Genomic DNA, 15,588 nt, shown 5'->3' on the forward strand with positions numbered 1-15,588 from the left:
CGAAACCCAGAAGTGACTCTAGAAAAAAGTCTGACAACCTCCAGAATGGGCCTCTAATTTATTCATGTTTCAGTCATTAGGTAACAAGGATCTTACTCCAAGGATTTGGACACATCCTCCAAACTAAACTACACATAGCTGAAGCAATCCACAGTTCAATTCGATCTGCAAACTATTCTCTCTGTTGACAAACAGCTGTGATCTGGCCAGCTCCTTTTCTAAGGGAATAAGTAATGGGAGAGGAAAAAGAAATGCACTTTGTGTGTGCATGGGCAAGGAGGAATGATATACAAACATCTGGTTCAGTATCCTGGACTGAAGACATAAAATTTTAATGAAATGGAAGTAATTATGTGACAAGGCCAGCAAGTCTGACCAAAACCTTCACCTAGAGATGAAGGAGGCCCAAGAAGAGAGATCGGAAATCACACAACTGTTAGAAAAATCACTCACTCAAGCGGAAAGGCTCTTTGGAATCAACATCCTTTGAGGGAAGAGAAACGATCGAAAGTAAGTAATTGACCAGAATTGAATAATGAATGTCCTTTAAAAAGCCCCTTAAGGGAAGTCTTGGACTAAAATGTTAAAACATCCAGATGTTCTACCACCTCTATGATTTAAAGGGTAATAACTAATGTAAATGCAATAAAAGGCCCCTCTCCCTTGATAAAATCATCAATGATATCAGTACAGATGTGGAAATCTTGGCACCACAGTTATTAGCAGCCGCTGGTGCAGCAACAGCAGGGATCTGACATTCCAACTGTTGGAAACTGTTTACTGATTTTTTGGGGGCTGGGAATAAAGAGAAGTTAGTGTTCTGAGTTGGAAAAAAAAAAAGGCTGAATTTATTGAAATAAAACAGCTGGGCTTTCCCCCATCATTGTTTTGGGTTGTTGGTGGTATTTTTGAAATCTTTCTGGGAGAGAATTCGACAACTAAGGCCGTAAAAAAAAAAAAAAATCAGATGAGCACATCTTTGTCCTCATGTCCTGCTCTGGTTCTCATGTTCTTCACCCCCTTGAGAAATCACTAGGAATGGGAGGCCAGCATTTGTGATGTGGGGGGGCTAATGAATTTAAAATGCTAGGCTCTGGTCAGAGTTCCTCCAGCCCAATGGTGGTGATCAGTGCTGACACCAAGAACCCTAAGACATCCCCGAGATTGTCTCAGCATGATTGATGCCAACCAAGGGCCAAGCCCCTCTGAAAATAACACAGGCATTAGACGTCAATTGAATTAATGGAAAAAAATGCTCCAACAGTTGTGTAAGGGGACGGGGGCGGGGGAGGGGGGGAGGGAGTCCCGGTACAGAGAATAGGCTGCCTGCTTATTCAAAGAAGAAGGGTAAACTAAAAATCAAAATTGTGTGTGTGTGTGTGCATGCGCATGCATGTGGGTTTACCTGCACACTCTACAAATTCATTTGCCCAGTGGGGCATCTTGGCTTTGTTGAGTAAAGGTAAAATATAAAGGAAAGAGTTGCTCAGAATTGCTACCACAAATTTCTACATACTTTATAGCCCTTAACTGTACTCACTGTACCACTGAACTTCTCAGTTCTTCTGTCACCTCAAGTGCAAGCATACTAACAACCCCAGTGCCCCAAGTAATTATAATTATTTCCCTGGACAATTCTGTAAATGATATAACAAAAACAAGTGTCCGAATGATTTAGTAAGATAGTTGGACTGGGCTGAACTAGATGGAAATGATAAAAAAGAGCAGTGTGGTCCAGTGGATAGAGCATGGGCCTGGAACTCAGAGGGATCTGGGTTCTAATTCCACCTCTGCCACTTGTCTGCTGTGAGCCGCTTGGGCAGGTCACTTCACTTCTCTGTGCCTCAGTTACCACATCTGTAAAATGGGGATTGAGACTATGAGACCCATGTGGGACATATGACTGTATTCAACCTGATTACCTACCCTAGCATTTAGTACAGTGTTTGCCACATAGCAAGCACTTAACAAATACCACAAAAAACCAGACTGAAATTATAGTGCATACAGAATCAGAGAAGCTTGGTCTCAGGGGAGAAAGTAAGCACAGAGACCAAACAATCTGAAAATTTGAAGTGTGGAATGTAAGTTGTTTAGAGAGGATCTTGGAACTGGGGATAATCCAAAAAAATATAAAACAACTTAAGACAGATATTTGGATCAAATCTTTTTTGCCTTTGCAGTAAAGCACAAACAATAAATCAAAGAAAAATAGCTAATTGTAAGGCAAACCCTAATACCACTGAAAACCCACATTGATTATATGCTGGCTTGGTGGTCAGCCTTTACAGCTTTTCTGGCAAGATGGGAACTTGTGGAGGGAAATGGAAATAATTAAAATTCTGATGGCATCGTTGCCACCACCAAAGTTATCAGGTGCCTTATGGCCAGTCAATGGCAAGTACCTGGTGTTTTAGTCAGTGTATTTCCACGTGTCACACATCCTAGCAGGGCTAGACTGTTAATTTCCTTGTGGATAGGGAATGTGTCTGCCAATTCAATTGTACTGTATTATCCCAAGGGCTTAATGCAGTTCTCATTACACAATAAGCACTCAATAATACCATTAACTGATTTGTCGGAGCAAGAATTAGTGAGCTTTCCTGTCCAGCTCTTCTCCCTCCATTCAGGGGGACAGGGAGGGATTGGAGAGAAAGCCCTTGTATGGAAGGAGTTCTCTCCCAGGTGGGGAGTGTCTTCCTCAGGGATTAATGTGGGAACATTTACCAGAATGATCACAAGAATGTCCAACCCCTAGCAGGGACTTTCTGCACTATCCCTCTAGGCTGTAAGCTCATTATGGACAGGGAATGTGTCTGCTAATTCTGCTGTATTGTACTCTCCCAAGCACTTACAACAGTGCTCTGCACATAATTAGCACTCAGTAAATACCATTTATTGGTTGACTGATTAGTGCAGAAGTATGGCACCACTAACATTCTTCTGGCACAAACAGAGGGGCTGGGAACTAACAATAACTAGAGTTTAAGGGAAGAATTAATCAAAAGAGTTTATTGAGCACTGCGCTTAGCTATTGGGAGAGTATAATACTTGGATCAGAGTCCCTGTCTCCAAGAAACTTACAATCTAGCAGGGGAGATGAACCCTCAAATGATTTACAAATATGAAGAAGGAAAACTACACAATCAGTTAAAAAAAAACATACACTGAAATTAAACAGTACAGCATTCCTATCAGCTGGCTTTGTTGATTTTAAAAATATTTAAGAAATGCTTAAAGAGACTGCCAGAACCAAAACCTGCAAGAATTTACTTAGAGATGCTTTGAGGTCAAGTTACATTGAACTATTTTCCTGGAGGCCTACTCTCAATGGTGAAAGAAGCATTGAAATCTCCTCAAAATCCGGGTAGGTTTCCATGGTCTCACTTCCTCAGAATGCCCCTTGATGACATTCCAGGGGTAACAAGAATGGCACAGACAAGGGATCTGTGATGGAAAAACAGTCCTGCTGAGAAGCATGTTCAAATGGGTCCCTTACCATTACACGACAAGCCCCACCTGGCTAATGGAACACGGGTAGTCCCTGATGTGTCAAACCTAACAAAAAACATTTATTGTTTGCAAGCTGGGGAGTCCAGGACACAGAAGACATAACTCAAACCTCTGATTTCTTAAGAAGCACCAAAATCTAACAGGTTTCCCGACCTTCCTTCCTTCTTCCTCGTCCCGCTCCCTCAACACACTAATGTCAATGAAGTAGGGATCAGCAGACACGATGGACATAGTAATTCCAGGACATGAACATCAACAAGTTGGTTTAAGACAAACTCAACTAATCCTTCTTGAATTTAAGTTTGAGGGTTTTTGTTTAACCACTAGGATTTATGCTAACAAAATTAGAAGGCTCTGAATTTTTTTTCAAGCATTTTGTGTGTTTAAATTTTATTTTGAGAAACAGTGGTTTAGGACAAGACCAGAGTTATCTTGCAACTCAATCATATTTACTGAGTGTTTAGTGAGTGCAGTGCACTATACTAAGCACTTGGGAGAGCACAATATACAATATAACAGAATTGGTAGACATATTCCTTGCTTACAATGAGCTCACAGTCTGGAGGGTGAACTCCACTATCTCCTGTTCTTATTACCTCTTTTTTACCTCTACAAGCTAAGCTCTTCGCCACGGTGATTCACTGAATCAAATGTCAGGATTGGAGAGGTCATCTTGTTGCATCCTTGTGCTCTAGGCATGATGTCCAATAAACCAAACCAGACAGATGAGAATGATTCCTATTTGTAGAGATCTCCTGTGGCTAGATTCCTTAAATTCCCTCCAACAAAATTCAGTGCTGCCAAACCTTCAATGTCATGCTTCTAGACCTAGGACATGTGTTTGAGTTCTCGTATGTTGGTGGTCAATCATTCAGCGGTATTTATTGTGCGTGCATTGTGTGCAGAGCACTGTATTAAGCACTTGGTAGAATATGATACAATAGAGTTGTAGACACAATCCCTGTTCTCTAGGACCTTACAGTCTACTGGAATGTGAACCGGACCCATTGTCTCTTAGGGATTTAAATCAGGAGGCAATCTATCAATCAATCAATTGTATTTATTGACCACTTACTGTGTGCAGAGCACTGTACTAAGTGCTTAGGAGAGTACAATATAATAGAGTCAGTAGACACGTTCCCTGCCTAAAATAAGCTTACAGTCTACAGGCAGGGTAGTCTAATGGAAAGTGCATATGAATGGGAGTGACGAGACCTACGTTCTAATCCCAGATCTACCACTGGCATTCTATATGACCTTGAGAAAGAAATGAGACCTCTCTGTGCCTCAATTTAATCATCTGTAAAACGGAGATAAAATATCTCAGATTGTGAATATGATGGGAGGCAGGAATTATGTCTGATTAGATTATCATGGATTTAACCCAGTTCTTTAGCACAATGATTGGCATGTAGTAAAGCACTTTTATTTTTCTCCCTTGCCCAGAACAAAAATGGTTTATTAGATTTATTAAGTACTTGGCACAGTGCAAGCCCTCAGGACCCTGTGTGCAAAGCACTGTACTGGATGTGGACTCTGCTCTAAAGAAGCTTACAAGGGCCCTGGATCAGAAGGTCTTGTAATTCAACTGGAGAAATTCTTCTTGGCTAGTGAGAAATGTGACTATCTAAAATGTTAAGGAAAATAATGGTTTACAACTTCATAATAATTTAAGACAGATTAAACTCTCTTCTTGAGGCAGTCTGAAATGGGACTCACCAGGTGCCAGCCTGTGTTAGAGAAATGAGTTACACTTCATTCAGGGAATTTTTCTATTGCTTTTTTAAAAAAATAAGGAATATATTACACCTACAGCAAAGGAAAGAAAATTTGAATCTATCAATAGTATTTATGAATCATAGACTGTGAGCTTCCTGAGAGACAGGGACCATGTCTATTCCCCACCTGTGTACTCTTTCCCAGCTTTTAGTACAGTGGCCCAGTGGAAAGAGCATAGGCCTGAGAGTCAGAAGGACCTGTGTCCAGCTCCCCCACTTGTCTGCTGTGTGACCTTGGGTATGTCATTTCACTTCTCTTTGCCTCAGTTACCTCATCTGTAAAATGAAGATTGAGACTGTGAGCCCCATGTGGGACAGGGACTGTGTCCAAAATAATCACCTTGTATCTACCACAGCACTTAGTACAGAGCCTGGCACATATTAAAGCACTTCACAAGTACCACAATCATTATTATTATATCTATTAGAGTGCTCCACAAAGAGTAAGCGGTTCATGCTAGTAATAATAATAATAATAAGTTTGGTATTTGTTAAGTGCTTACTATGTGCAAAGCACTGTTCTAAGCGCTGGGGGGATACAAGGTGATCAGGTTGTCCCACATGGGGCTCACAGTCTTAATCCCCATTTTACAGATGAGGGAACTGAGGCACAGAGAAGTTAAGTGACTTGCCCAAAGTCACACAGCTGACAATTGGCAGAGCCAGGATATGAACTCACAGCCTCTGACTCCAAAGCCTGTGCTCTTTCCACTGAGTCACACAGCACTCATGATCTTGATTTAGCACTTAATATATACAAAACACTATACTCGGCTCTGGGAAAGAAATACATAACATGAGATAAGCAACCAATCCTTGACGTGGAGCGGGAGTGGGGAGGGAAAGGGACCATATTGTATTGGCAACAGACAGGTAAGGGAAGGTGAGCAAAAATATAAAAGACAAACATGTGAGGAGCAAGAGGATTTCAGGCTCCACACAGCTCAAACCAAACATCACTGAGGTCATACTGTGCAAAGCACAGTACCAAGCATTTGGGAGGGAACATCAGAGTTAGTAGACCTGATCAGTACTTAGAGAGAGTGTATCGGGGAGAAATTCTATATAGGAACCAGTCAATTAACCTGAGGGGTTACATGCTCGCTATCGCTCAAATCTGTTCTGAGTGCTGAAGAGAGTTACAAAGGAAAAGTGAGACATGGGCCAGTTTGTCTTTGGGGAACTTACATTCTATTAGGGGAGAAACAGAAAAAAGATAACCATAAAAAAGATATGGAATATACAGCTGACAAAGCACAGAACAGAAAAGTGAAAACACAAGAATCACAAAATCCCACTTCAGAGCATTCCACTGGCATGATCGATGCTGTCACTGAATAATAATAATAATAATTTTGGTATTTGTTAAGCTCTTACTATGTGCCAAGCACTGTTCTAAGTGCTGAGGGAGATACAAAGTGATCAGATTGTCCCACATGGGGCTCACAGTCTCAATCCCCACTTTCCAGATGTGGCAACTGAGGCACAGAGAAGTTAAGCGACTTGTCCAAAGTCACACAGCTGATAAGTGGCAGAGCTGGAATTAGAACCCATGATCTCTGACTCCCAAGCCCACGCTCTTTCCGCAGAGCCACGCTGCTTCTCTTGGGGTGCTTTAAGCACCCCAACCTCACCCTACAACACTTACATACCTTCACCGATGCCAAAATTTCAGCCTTCTTTCACTCCTGACAATTGAGGTTTTCTAGTCAATGCACGGTAAGTAAGAGTTGTTTTATTAAAATCCTCAAAAGCAATCCAATATTTAGTTCAGTGAGAGACAGCTAGAGAGATGATAAGACTGAAAGGAATGACTAAGACCACCCGGAGAAGCCAAAAAGCCTTAGAGATTTCACAAGAGGTTTCTCTATGTAGCTCTTACCTACCCTGTCCATCTGATCACCCACCTTTTCTGGGAAAGAGACAAGCTTTGGATTGAAGCCATTAAACTTTCAGAGACCATCTTCAAATCCCTTCTGAAATCACACTACCTCCAGAAGGCATTCCCCACTGTGGTTTCTTCTCTCCAGGTAACACCCTCCCAACTACCACTTCAACAGTTTTACACTTACAAAACACCTGTAGCATTTGACTTACTTATTCTGTTCTTTAAGCAATTACTCACCCACATTATTACCTTCTTCCTTCTATTTGTAATTTCCTTGGGTCAGCCTCCCCCTTCTCCTGCCCTAGGTTACCTGGTCTGAGGACAGGCATCATGTCTTAACTCTACTGCACTCCTTCAAGTGCTTAGTACACAGTTTTGAGCACACGATAAAGCACTCAATAAGTACTATTTGACTAATCAATTAATTCATTAAGTAAATGCAGCTGTACTTGTGTTTTTGAGCATGACACAGCCGACACAGCAGGAGCCTGGGAGTCAGAAGGTCATGGGTTCTAATTCCGGCTCTGCCACTTGTCTGCTGTGGGACCTTGGGCAAGCCACTTCACTTCTCCAGGACTCAGTTCTCTTGTCTGTAAAATGGGGATTGAGACTGGGAGCCCCACATGGGACAGGGACTTGGTCCAACTCGATTTGCTTGTATCCACCCCAGCGCTTAGTACAGTGCCTGGCACATAGTAAGCACATACAAATACTATTATTATTATTCATTACAGACAGGGAAGGTGTCTGCTAATTCTGTTGTATTGTTCTCTTCCAAGTGCTCAGTATAACGCTCAGTAAATACTATTGTTTGATTCACTGATTTTTCACAGAGGAGAAGCAGATCTTTAATAGAGAAACAGTCTAGTGAGTTCATTGCACTGCAGAGGATTATGCCAGGTAATACAGCCACTGAGCAGGAAAAAATTCACCACTGTTTTCTAGCTATATGCCTGCTTATTGTTAGGTTAGTTCTAATACTTCTCAGTGTAATCTGAAAGGAGTCAGAGAAAATCCACATTGAAAGATAATCCAAGTGAAACAGCACCTATTTCCTAGCAGAAATGACATGCAGCTTTGATATGATTGATCCTTGGCTCCCTTGGCTGAAAGCAGATTGAATCAATAAATCGATAACATGTAAGTAGTGCTTACTCTGTGTTGAGCATTATACTAAGTGCTTGGGACAGTACAACAGAAGAGCACTCTATTTTATATGATCCCCACCATTAAGAATCCCACTGTAGACCGTAAGCTCCTTGTGGGTAGTGATTATGTCTCTGTTGAATGGAACTTTGGCAAGCACTTGGTATGGCAAGCACTTAGTACAGTGTTCTGCATTAAGTGCTCTATAAATACCATTGATTAACTGTAAACTATATACTTGTCCTTCAAAAGTTGTAAAGCACTTCACTGACCACTGAATAAAAAGCAAAAATATCCCTACGAAATGTCAGAGATGCACTCTGACAATGTCTAATGCAATTTCACAAGGTGTTTTCAATTCTCAGAGCACTTGCCATCAGAGGTGACTAATATTGCCTGCAGGAACCTTTGGAGAGCATATTTGCGAGGGACAAAGTCAGGCAGTGCTGTTCGATCTAAAGAAATGATACAAATCTCTTCTGACCCTTTCATCTTTTTTTAACTAAGAAATTCTGGAAACACATAGCTAAACCCCCTACTCTTTTGCCCTTCACTTCTCAAGTCAGCAGAGATTACTGTCCTGAAAAAGGGGTGCAGAACAGTGCTTGGCACACAATAATTCCACAGTTATTAGTAGTAATGATAAGAATAATAAGCTTAAAACTGAACTTTGTCCCTTAGTAGACCTTGACTTTTTTTTGACAGAAATAAACAAGAGACAAAATTTAGGGACACAAGAAGGAAACACTTAAGGATTTACAAAAAAGAGCAAGCACTTGATTGTTGACTTGTGGTCTCTGGGGGCCTCAGGAACTGGGGAAACTAACCTGAAGCTGCAAATTAGAAACAAGTAGATTCTACACACACAGGAAACTAAGGGTGAAAACAAAATTTACATGTAGAATGTTTTATTTCATTTAAATTACAAAAGTTCAAACAGGACTTTCACAGAAGGCCAGCTTTGAAACTGAACTCCTTGTGCAGATTAATATCCTCAAGTCCCTAAACCAGCTTTGATCTTAGGGGGATATTTTTGGGGGGAACAATGAATAGTTTCCAGCTCCTTACACCTGGATAAACATGTCTCTTTCTAGATGTAGAACAGAATCACCTGAATATGATTCACTTCAAAGCAGAAAGAAGTTTCAATCCTGAGGCTTTGATCACACAAGTCTTTCAATTACTTGTGTGTCCACGACTCCACAGTCATTGAAACACACATGATTCGATCTCTAAATAAGCAATTTTTCGAGGAATAATATTGACTTCTGAATTGTTCTGTTTGAAATATAGCTATAAACCTTAGAGGCTTTCCTCTAATATCTTCCTAAGGGCATTACCGTCTTCACCACACTAGAGACCCAAATAATTTTCAGGGCTTAAGGAAGGCAGTCCCCACAAATCCATTTTATCGCAAGATGTATAAATTTCTCATGTTTTTATTTCTCTGCTTCTTCTTCCTAATCCTCCTAGACTTCCTAGCTGCTAGGAAGCACTGTGGACCACACCCTTTGGAGTTTGGAGACTGAAAACTCACCATTGGCTGAAAACTCTTGTATTGTGCTCTCTCAAGCACTTAGTATAATGTTCTGCACATGGGAGAATACAATGTTACACAGTTGGTAGCTACATTCCCCAGTCTACCGTGAGCTTGCAGTCTACAGGGAGAGACAGACAGTAATATAAACAATAAATTACAGATATGTACTTCAGTGCTTTGGGGCCGAGGGAGAGGAGGATAAGGGGTGCAAATCAGAGTGCAAGGGAGATGCAGAAGGGGATGGGAAAAGAAAAAATGAAGGCTTGGTTGGGAAGACCTCTTGGAGGAGGTGTGCTTTTAATTAGGCTTTGAAGGTGGGGAGAGTGATGGTTTGTCAGATATGAAGAGGGAGGGCATTCCAGGCGAGAGGCAGGATGTGGATGAGAGGTCAGAAGTGAGATAGACAAGTTCAAGGTAAAGTGAGTATATTGGAATTACAGGAGTGAAGTGTGCAGGCTGGGTTGTAATAGGTAATCAGGGAGGTGACTTTGACTTGACCCTTCCATAGTTTTTTTTTAAATTAGGAAATCTGAATCACAAAGAGGAAGTTGGAAACCACTGCCAAGTCTTCCAAATTCAACCCAGGTTCCTAACTTTCTTCCGGCCTGAAATTCAATCATATTTATTCAATCGTATTTGATGCTGTTAGGCTGCTGTCTGTCAAAAACTTCCCCTCTTACCTCTTTAACAATTCCCCTACTTCAGACAAAATCCCACTGCTTTCTGGAAAGGAAACATGAACTGAATAAAGTTTACTAAAAAGAAAAAAACAACAACCAAGTTTTCTTTCTGTTTTGGGCTGGGAGCATGTCTACCAACTTTGTTGCACTGTACTCTCCCAAGTGCTTAGTACAGTGTCCTGCACACAGTAAGCAGTCCATAAATACCACTGACTGAATGACTGACCATTGACTGACTTTTCATTTCATTATTTACAGACTTCATGAATGAAAATCAAGGTGAGGACGCAACTTCAGTTGTGACTAATGAAAATGAAACCTCGAACTGTTCAGCAACAAGATCCACTGACAAAGCTTTGTCTTAATCACTCATGTGGCTGAATTGATCTAAATAGTTAGATCTAATCTGGAATCTGTCCAACCCCTCTTCAGTGACATAGACCTGTTTGGACTAAGACTGTTGAAACTGGTAGTGATAAGAGGGGACTGAAGACAAGGGAGTTGGTAAGTGGATGACAGTATTTCTCAGCATGGAGGAAGTTTTGTTTGGCACATAGTAAGAGCTTAGCAAATGCAATTAACCAAATATATAGAAAATTATAACTTCAGTTTCAAAAATTTACACTATACTATGGCAGGCTTAGAAGATATTTGTTTTTGTTTGAGAAAAGTTCTCTTTACCTGCTTCACTTTTCATCAGCATAATTCAGATGTTATATTTTCATTGCCTTTCTGCCTTGGCAGGAGCCGGAAAGCATAAACCACTTCTGACACCTCATGGAAAGGACACATGACAATAATCTTTTGGCTCTGTAATATTAATATTCTGCCCAGAACTAGCCTTCCCTAACCACTTCCTTTCGTTATTCATGTAAAGGAAAATTTCCCTTTCAGCAGATTGTCTTAAAGGGGAAGAGCAAAAAACAAAAGTCTTCATGCAATCAAATACTGAGAAATAAATAAGTTTAAATGGCAAATGATTAATGTTGTACTTTTCATCCCAAAAGAGTGATGTGGGCATTTTGGGAGGATGTAACACTTTTAGTAGGAAAAGAATAATTTTTGACAATCTAATTGAGAGCGGGTGAACTTAAATTTGTTTTACTAGAGTAACTTTTACTTCCCAGTTATTAAAATACACATTTGTATGCTGTTGTACATAATAGTTCTATAAGAGTTTACCACTCTGATTCTTAGGCACTTAAGCATCAAAAGATACTGTTCGTAAACTCTGCTAGTAATTTATTCTCTTTTTGCTGTTGTTCCTGAAAGAAACTTAAGGCTATGTCTAGAATGAAAAATGCCCACCCATCAACCCTGTTGTCTTAGTCCAGCTAAAAAATCATTTGGTGGATCTCAATTCCCTAATCAACTAGAGGGTTCGTACTCTTATTTCAGGAATATGTGGCATTCCTTTTGAAGTCCACATGTTTTCTATTGAGGACTTTTGCAATGGTCAGCAAAATAAATATAGAACTTTATAGAAATACAGAACTTTGGTATCTGACTACAGAAAACACTTTTTAAATTTCCAGCCAATACATACTCTCTGTATTTTACCACATCCCTTGGCCTTTTTAAGAAAATGTGTAAACTTGTTCAATTATCACAAATTTTAAGTGAAATTTCTGCACATTTCTCCGGGGAGAAGGAAAAAGAAGAGAAACTGCTAGTTTTCTAGTAGAAAAGAAACTGCTATGAGGTGGAAATCATGTTGAAAGCAAAAGGATTTTGCAGGTCATAGATTCCTTCAAAATAAGCCTTATTTTTTCCAGTGGATACTGGCCACTCTTAGAGGATTCAATTCCAAGAACAACTTCACTGAAAGCAAAAGTTCACTGCAATGGTGATCACATGACAGAGAGGCTGAACCATTCTGGGACTTTTGTTCTTTTTTATTCTAAAACTAGATGTTCTATTTATGGCTTTCACCCATAAATCCAAAGTATATTAAAAAAACAAACCCTTCTACTTCACTGCCACTTTGTTGCCCAGTTACCAAAGCCTGAGTTACTTCAAACTATTGTGGCAACCCATCGTATTTATAAACAAATGTGCAAAACGAGACACTCCTTCAAAACTGGCTCTTTGTGATTCAGCATCTGATAGGCTGCAGGATGACGAATAGAGAGCGTCCAAATTGTAACAGTGTCACAAATACTATAAGACAACTATTTTCCGGGCAATGTGGAGGATATGGAAGGTCTTGAGTGAGAGGCAATCAGAGTCAGGAAGTTTGACCTGGAATCTGCTCTATTGAGCCCACACCTGGCTGTTGGCAGGACTACCTGAGGTATCAGAGTGCCCGCTTTTTAAGTCTGGGGCATGAGGCAGGGAGCAGAGGAAGAACAAGAACCACTAGTCTCCCTGAGAGATTTAGGTTAAACCGTGGCTGGGGAGTAGCAAGGCAGTAGGCCCATGAGTGGAGGAGAAACTGTCATCCATGAAGAGAACTTTGTATCCCCGTGGGTCCATTTCTCAAACCCAGAGAAAAGAAACGAAGATGCCACCAATGTGCCACCCCTCTCCCTTCTCCTCTGGACCATGCCCAACGCCTGTCTGGCTTGTCCCTTACTCTTCCCTCCGGGTGGCATCTTGGGGTTCTCTTCCCCGAATTCTCCTTTCCTGGGTAGAGAGATCTGGACCTTCCACATCTCGGGAACTTGATGAATGGGCATGCACCACAGCCTGGCAGGGGGCTGGCTAAGAGAGAGGAGAGTGGAAGAGGCAGAATGGGGGAGAGAAAGGAGGAGGACGGTAGGGTAGGATGGGTGAGCTGGGGGCTTTGCAAGGGGGAAGGGGAGTACTTCTGTCTTGTGGGAGAGGAAGGAGGAGGATGGTGGGGTACAATGGGTGGGCTGGGGGTTTTTTTGAGGGGGAAGGGGAGTATTTCTGTCTTATGGGAGAGGAAGGAGGAGGATTGTGGGGTAGAATGGGTGGGCTGGGTTTTTTTTGGGAGGGAAGGGGAGTACTTCTGTCTTGTGGGAGAGGAAGGAGAAGGATGGTGGGGTAGGAAGGGTGGGCTGGGGGCTTAGTGGGGGGAAATAGGAGGGGAGTGCTCCTGTCTGTTGTAAAGGCATTTCCAAATCCTAAAACCGCAAACCCCTAAAGCAGGTCAAAGCGAGAGCCCTTCCTCAAAGTTTTTAGTTTGTTTCTTTTCCGCCTGAGGCTTCGGGACCCCCACCCCCATCCCCCCGACCCGTCCCGGCGTGGGAGAAATAACCCCGAGCGGTCCCACTTACTTTCCGGTGATCAGCTGGCTCCGGGACGGCGTGCAGATGGGCTGGACGTAGTAGTTCTCCAGCTTGACCCCCTCGGCCGCCAGCTGGTCGAGGGTCGGGGTCCTGATCTCGGACCCGTGGTAGCCCACGTCGCGGAAGCCCTGGTCGTCGGCCAGGATGAACACGAGGTGGGGCTGGGAGGCGGGGGGCTTGCTGGGCTCCGGACCCTCCCCGGGCCCTGGCCCTGGTCCTGGCCCTGCCCCCGCCTCCTCCTCCTCCTCCGGCCCGCGGTGCCAGGTGAGGTACCCGTAGGTGAGCAGGCTGAACACGGAGAAGCCCGCCAGGGCACCCACGGCCAGCATCTTCCCCTGGCCCAGCCAGGGCGGCGGAGGCCCCGAGCAGACCCCGGGGGCCATGCACCCTCGCCCCTTCTCCTCCTTCTCTCCACCTCCTGCTGCTTCTGCTCCTGATCCCCCCTGCTGCTGCTGGTCCTGCTCCCGCTGCTGCTCCTCCTGCTGCTGATCCCCCTGCTACTCCTCCTGCTGCTGCTTCTGCTGCTCCTGCTCCCCCTACTGCTGCTGCTTCTCCTCCTGCAGCTGATCCCCCTGCTGCTACTCCTGCTGCTGCTGATCCCCCTGCTGCTGCTTCTCTTGCCGCTGCTGATCTCCTTGCTGCTTCTGCTGCTGATCCCCCTGCTGATCCCCCTACTGCTGCTTCTCCTGATCCCCCTGCTGTTGCTCCTGCTTCTCCTTCTTCTGCTGATGCTGCTTCTCCTTCTTCTTCTTCTGCTGATGCTTCTGCTGCTCCTGATCCCCCTGCTGCTGCTGCTGCTGCTGATCTCCTTGCTGCTTCTACTGCTGATCCCCCTGCTGCTGTTGCTCCTGCTTCTCCTTCTTCTCCTGATGCTGCTTCTCCTGCTTCTTCTTCTGTTTCTGCTGCTCCTGATCCCCCTGCTGCTGCTGCTCCTCCTGCTGCTGATCCCCCTGCTGCTACTCCTGCTGCTGCTGATCTCCTTGCAACTTCTGCTGCTGACCCCCCTGCTGTTGCTCCTGCTTCTCCTTCTTCTGCTGATGCTGCTTCTTCTGCTGATGCTTCTGCTGCTCCTGATCCTCCTGCTGCTGCTCCTGATCCCCCTGCTCCTTCTCCTGCTGACCCCCCTACTCCAGCTGCCCCTGCTGTTGCTGTTTCTGCTCCTGATCCCCCTGCTGCTGCTTCTCCTGCTGCTGTTCCTGATCCCCGTGCTGCTGGCCTGCTCCTCCTGATCCCCCTGCTGCTGCTTCTCTCCCTCTTCCTCCCCCTGCCGCCGCTGCTTCACTGCTGGGCCTTCAGGGTCTTCCTCGCCCGGGCCCCTGAGGGAACGGTGCGCTCATCCCGGCTCCCGCCAACTTCCACAACTTTGTCTTCCTCCCCTCGAAGGGAGGGATGCATGGGCAGCTCGGGAGGGAGGAGGCCAAGCTTGTCCCTCCCCCTGGACGCCCACCTGTTCCCCCGCCCCCTCCACCGCCCCCTCCCCTCCTAGAAGCAGAGGCCCCGACGAGGAGGAGGAGGAGGAGGATGGGCTGCGAGACAGGGAAGGGGTTTCCCCTTCTCATTCATTCATATTTATTGAACGCTGTGTGCAGAGCACTGTACTAAGCGCTTGGAAAGTACAGTTCATCCCGGGGCCGGGGGGGAGGGGCTAGGGGTGTGGAGCCGGGGGTGGGGGGCCGTGGGAAGGGGCTGGGGTCCGGGGCTGAGTTAAGGGCGGAGTGGCTGGATGCTCCTTGGCACGTCTGGGCTGGGCGGGCGTGGGTCCGGCAGGGGTCCCCGACCCTGCCCCGTG

The 15,588-nt window shown here is 44.2% G+C and overlaps 1 protein-coding gene across 1 annotated transcript in view; it reads right to left on the minus strand.

Annotated features, from left to right (window-relative positions):
* ARSJ (arylsulfatase family member J) overlaps positions 1–14,182 on the minus strand; it is a 57,717-nt gene extending 43,535 nt beyond the window's left edge. Inside the window, exon 1 of the mRNA XM_038755150.1 lies at positions 13,788–14,182. Coding sequence (XP_038611078.1) covers positions 13,788–14,182 — 395 coding nt within the window. The remainder of the gene's footprint in view (positions 1–13,787) is intronic.
* Positions 14,183–15,588: the final 1,406 nt, after the last annotated feature.

The sequence above is a fragment of the Tachyglossus aculeatus genome, chromosome 12 (assembly GCF_015852505.1).
Source record: "Tachyglossus aculeatus isolate mTacAcu1 chromosome 12, mTacAcu1.pri, whole genome shotgun sequence".
NCBI lineage: Eukaryota > Metazoa > Chordata > Mammalia > Monotremata > Tachyglossidae > Tachyglossus > Tachyglossus aculeatus.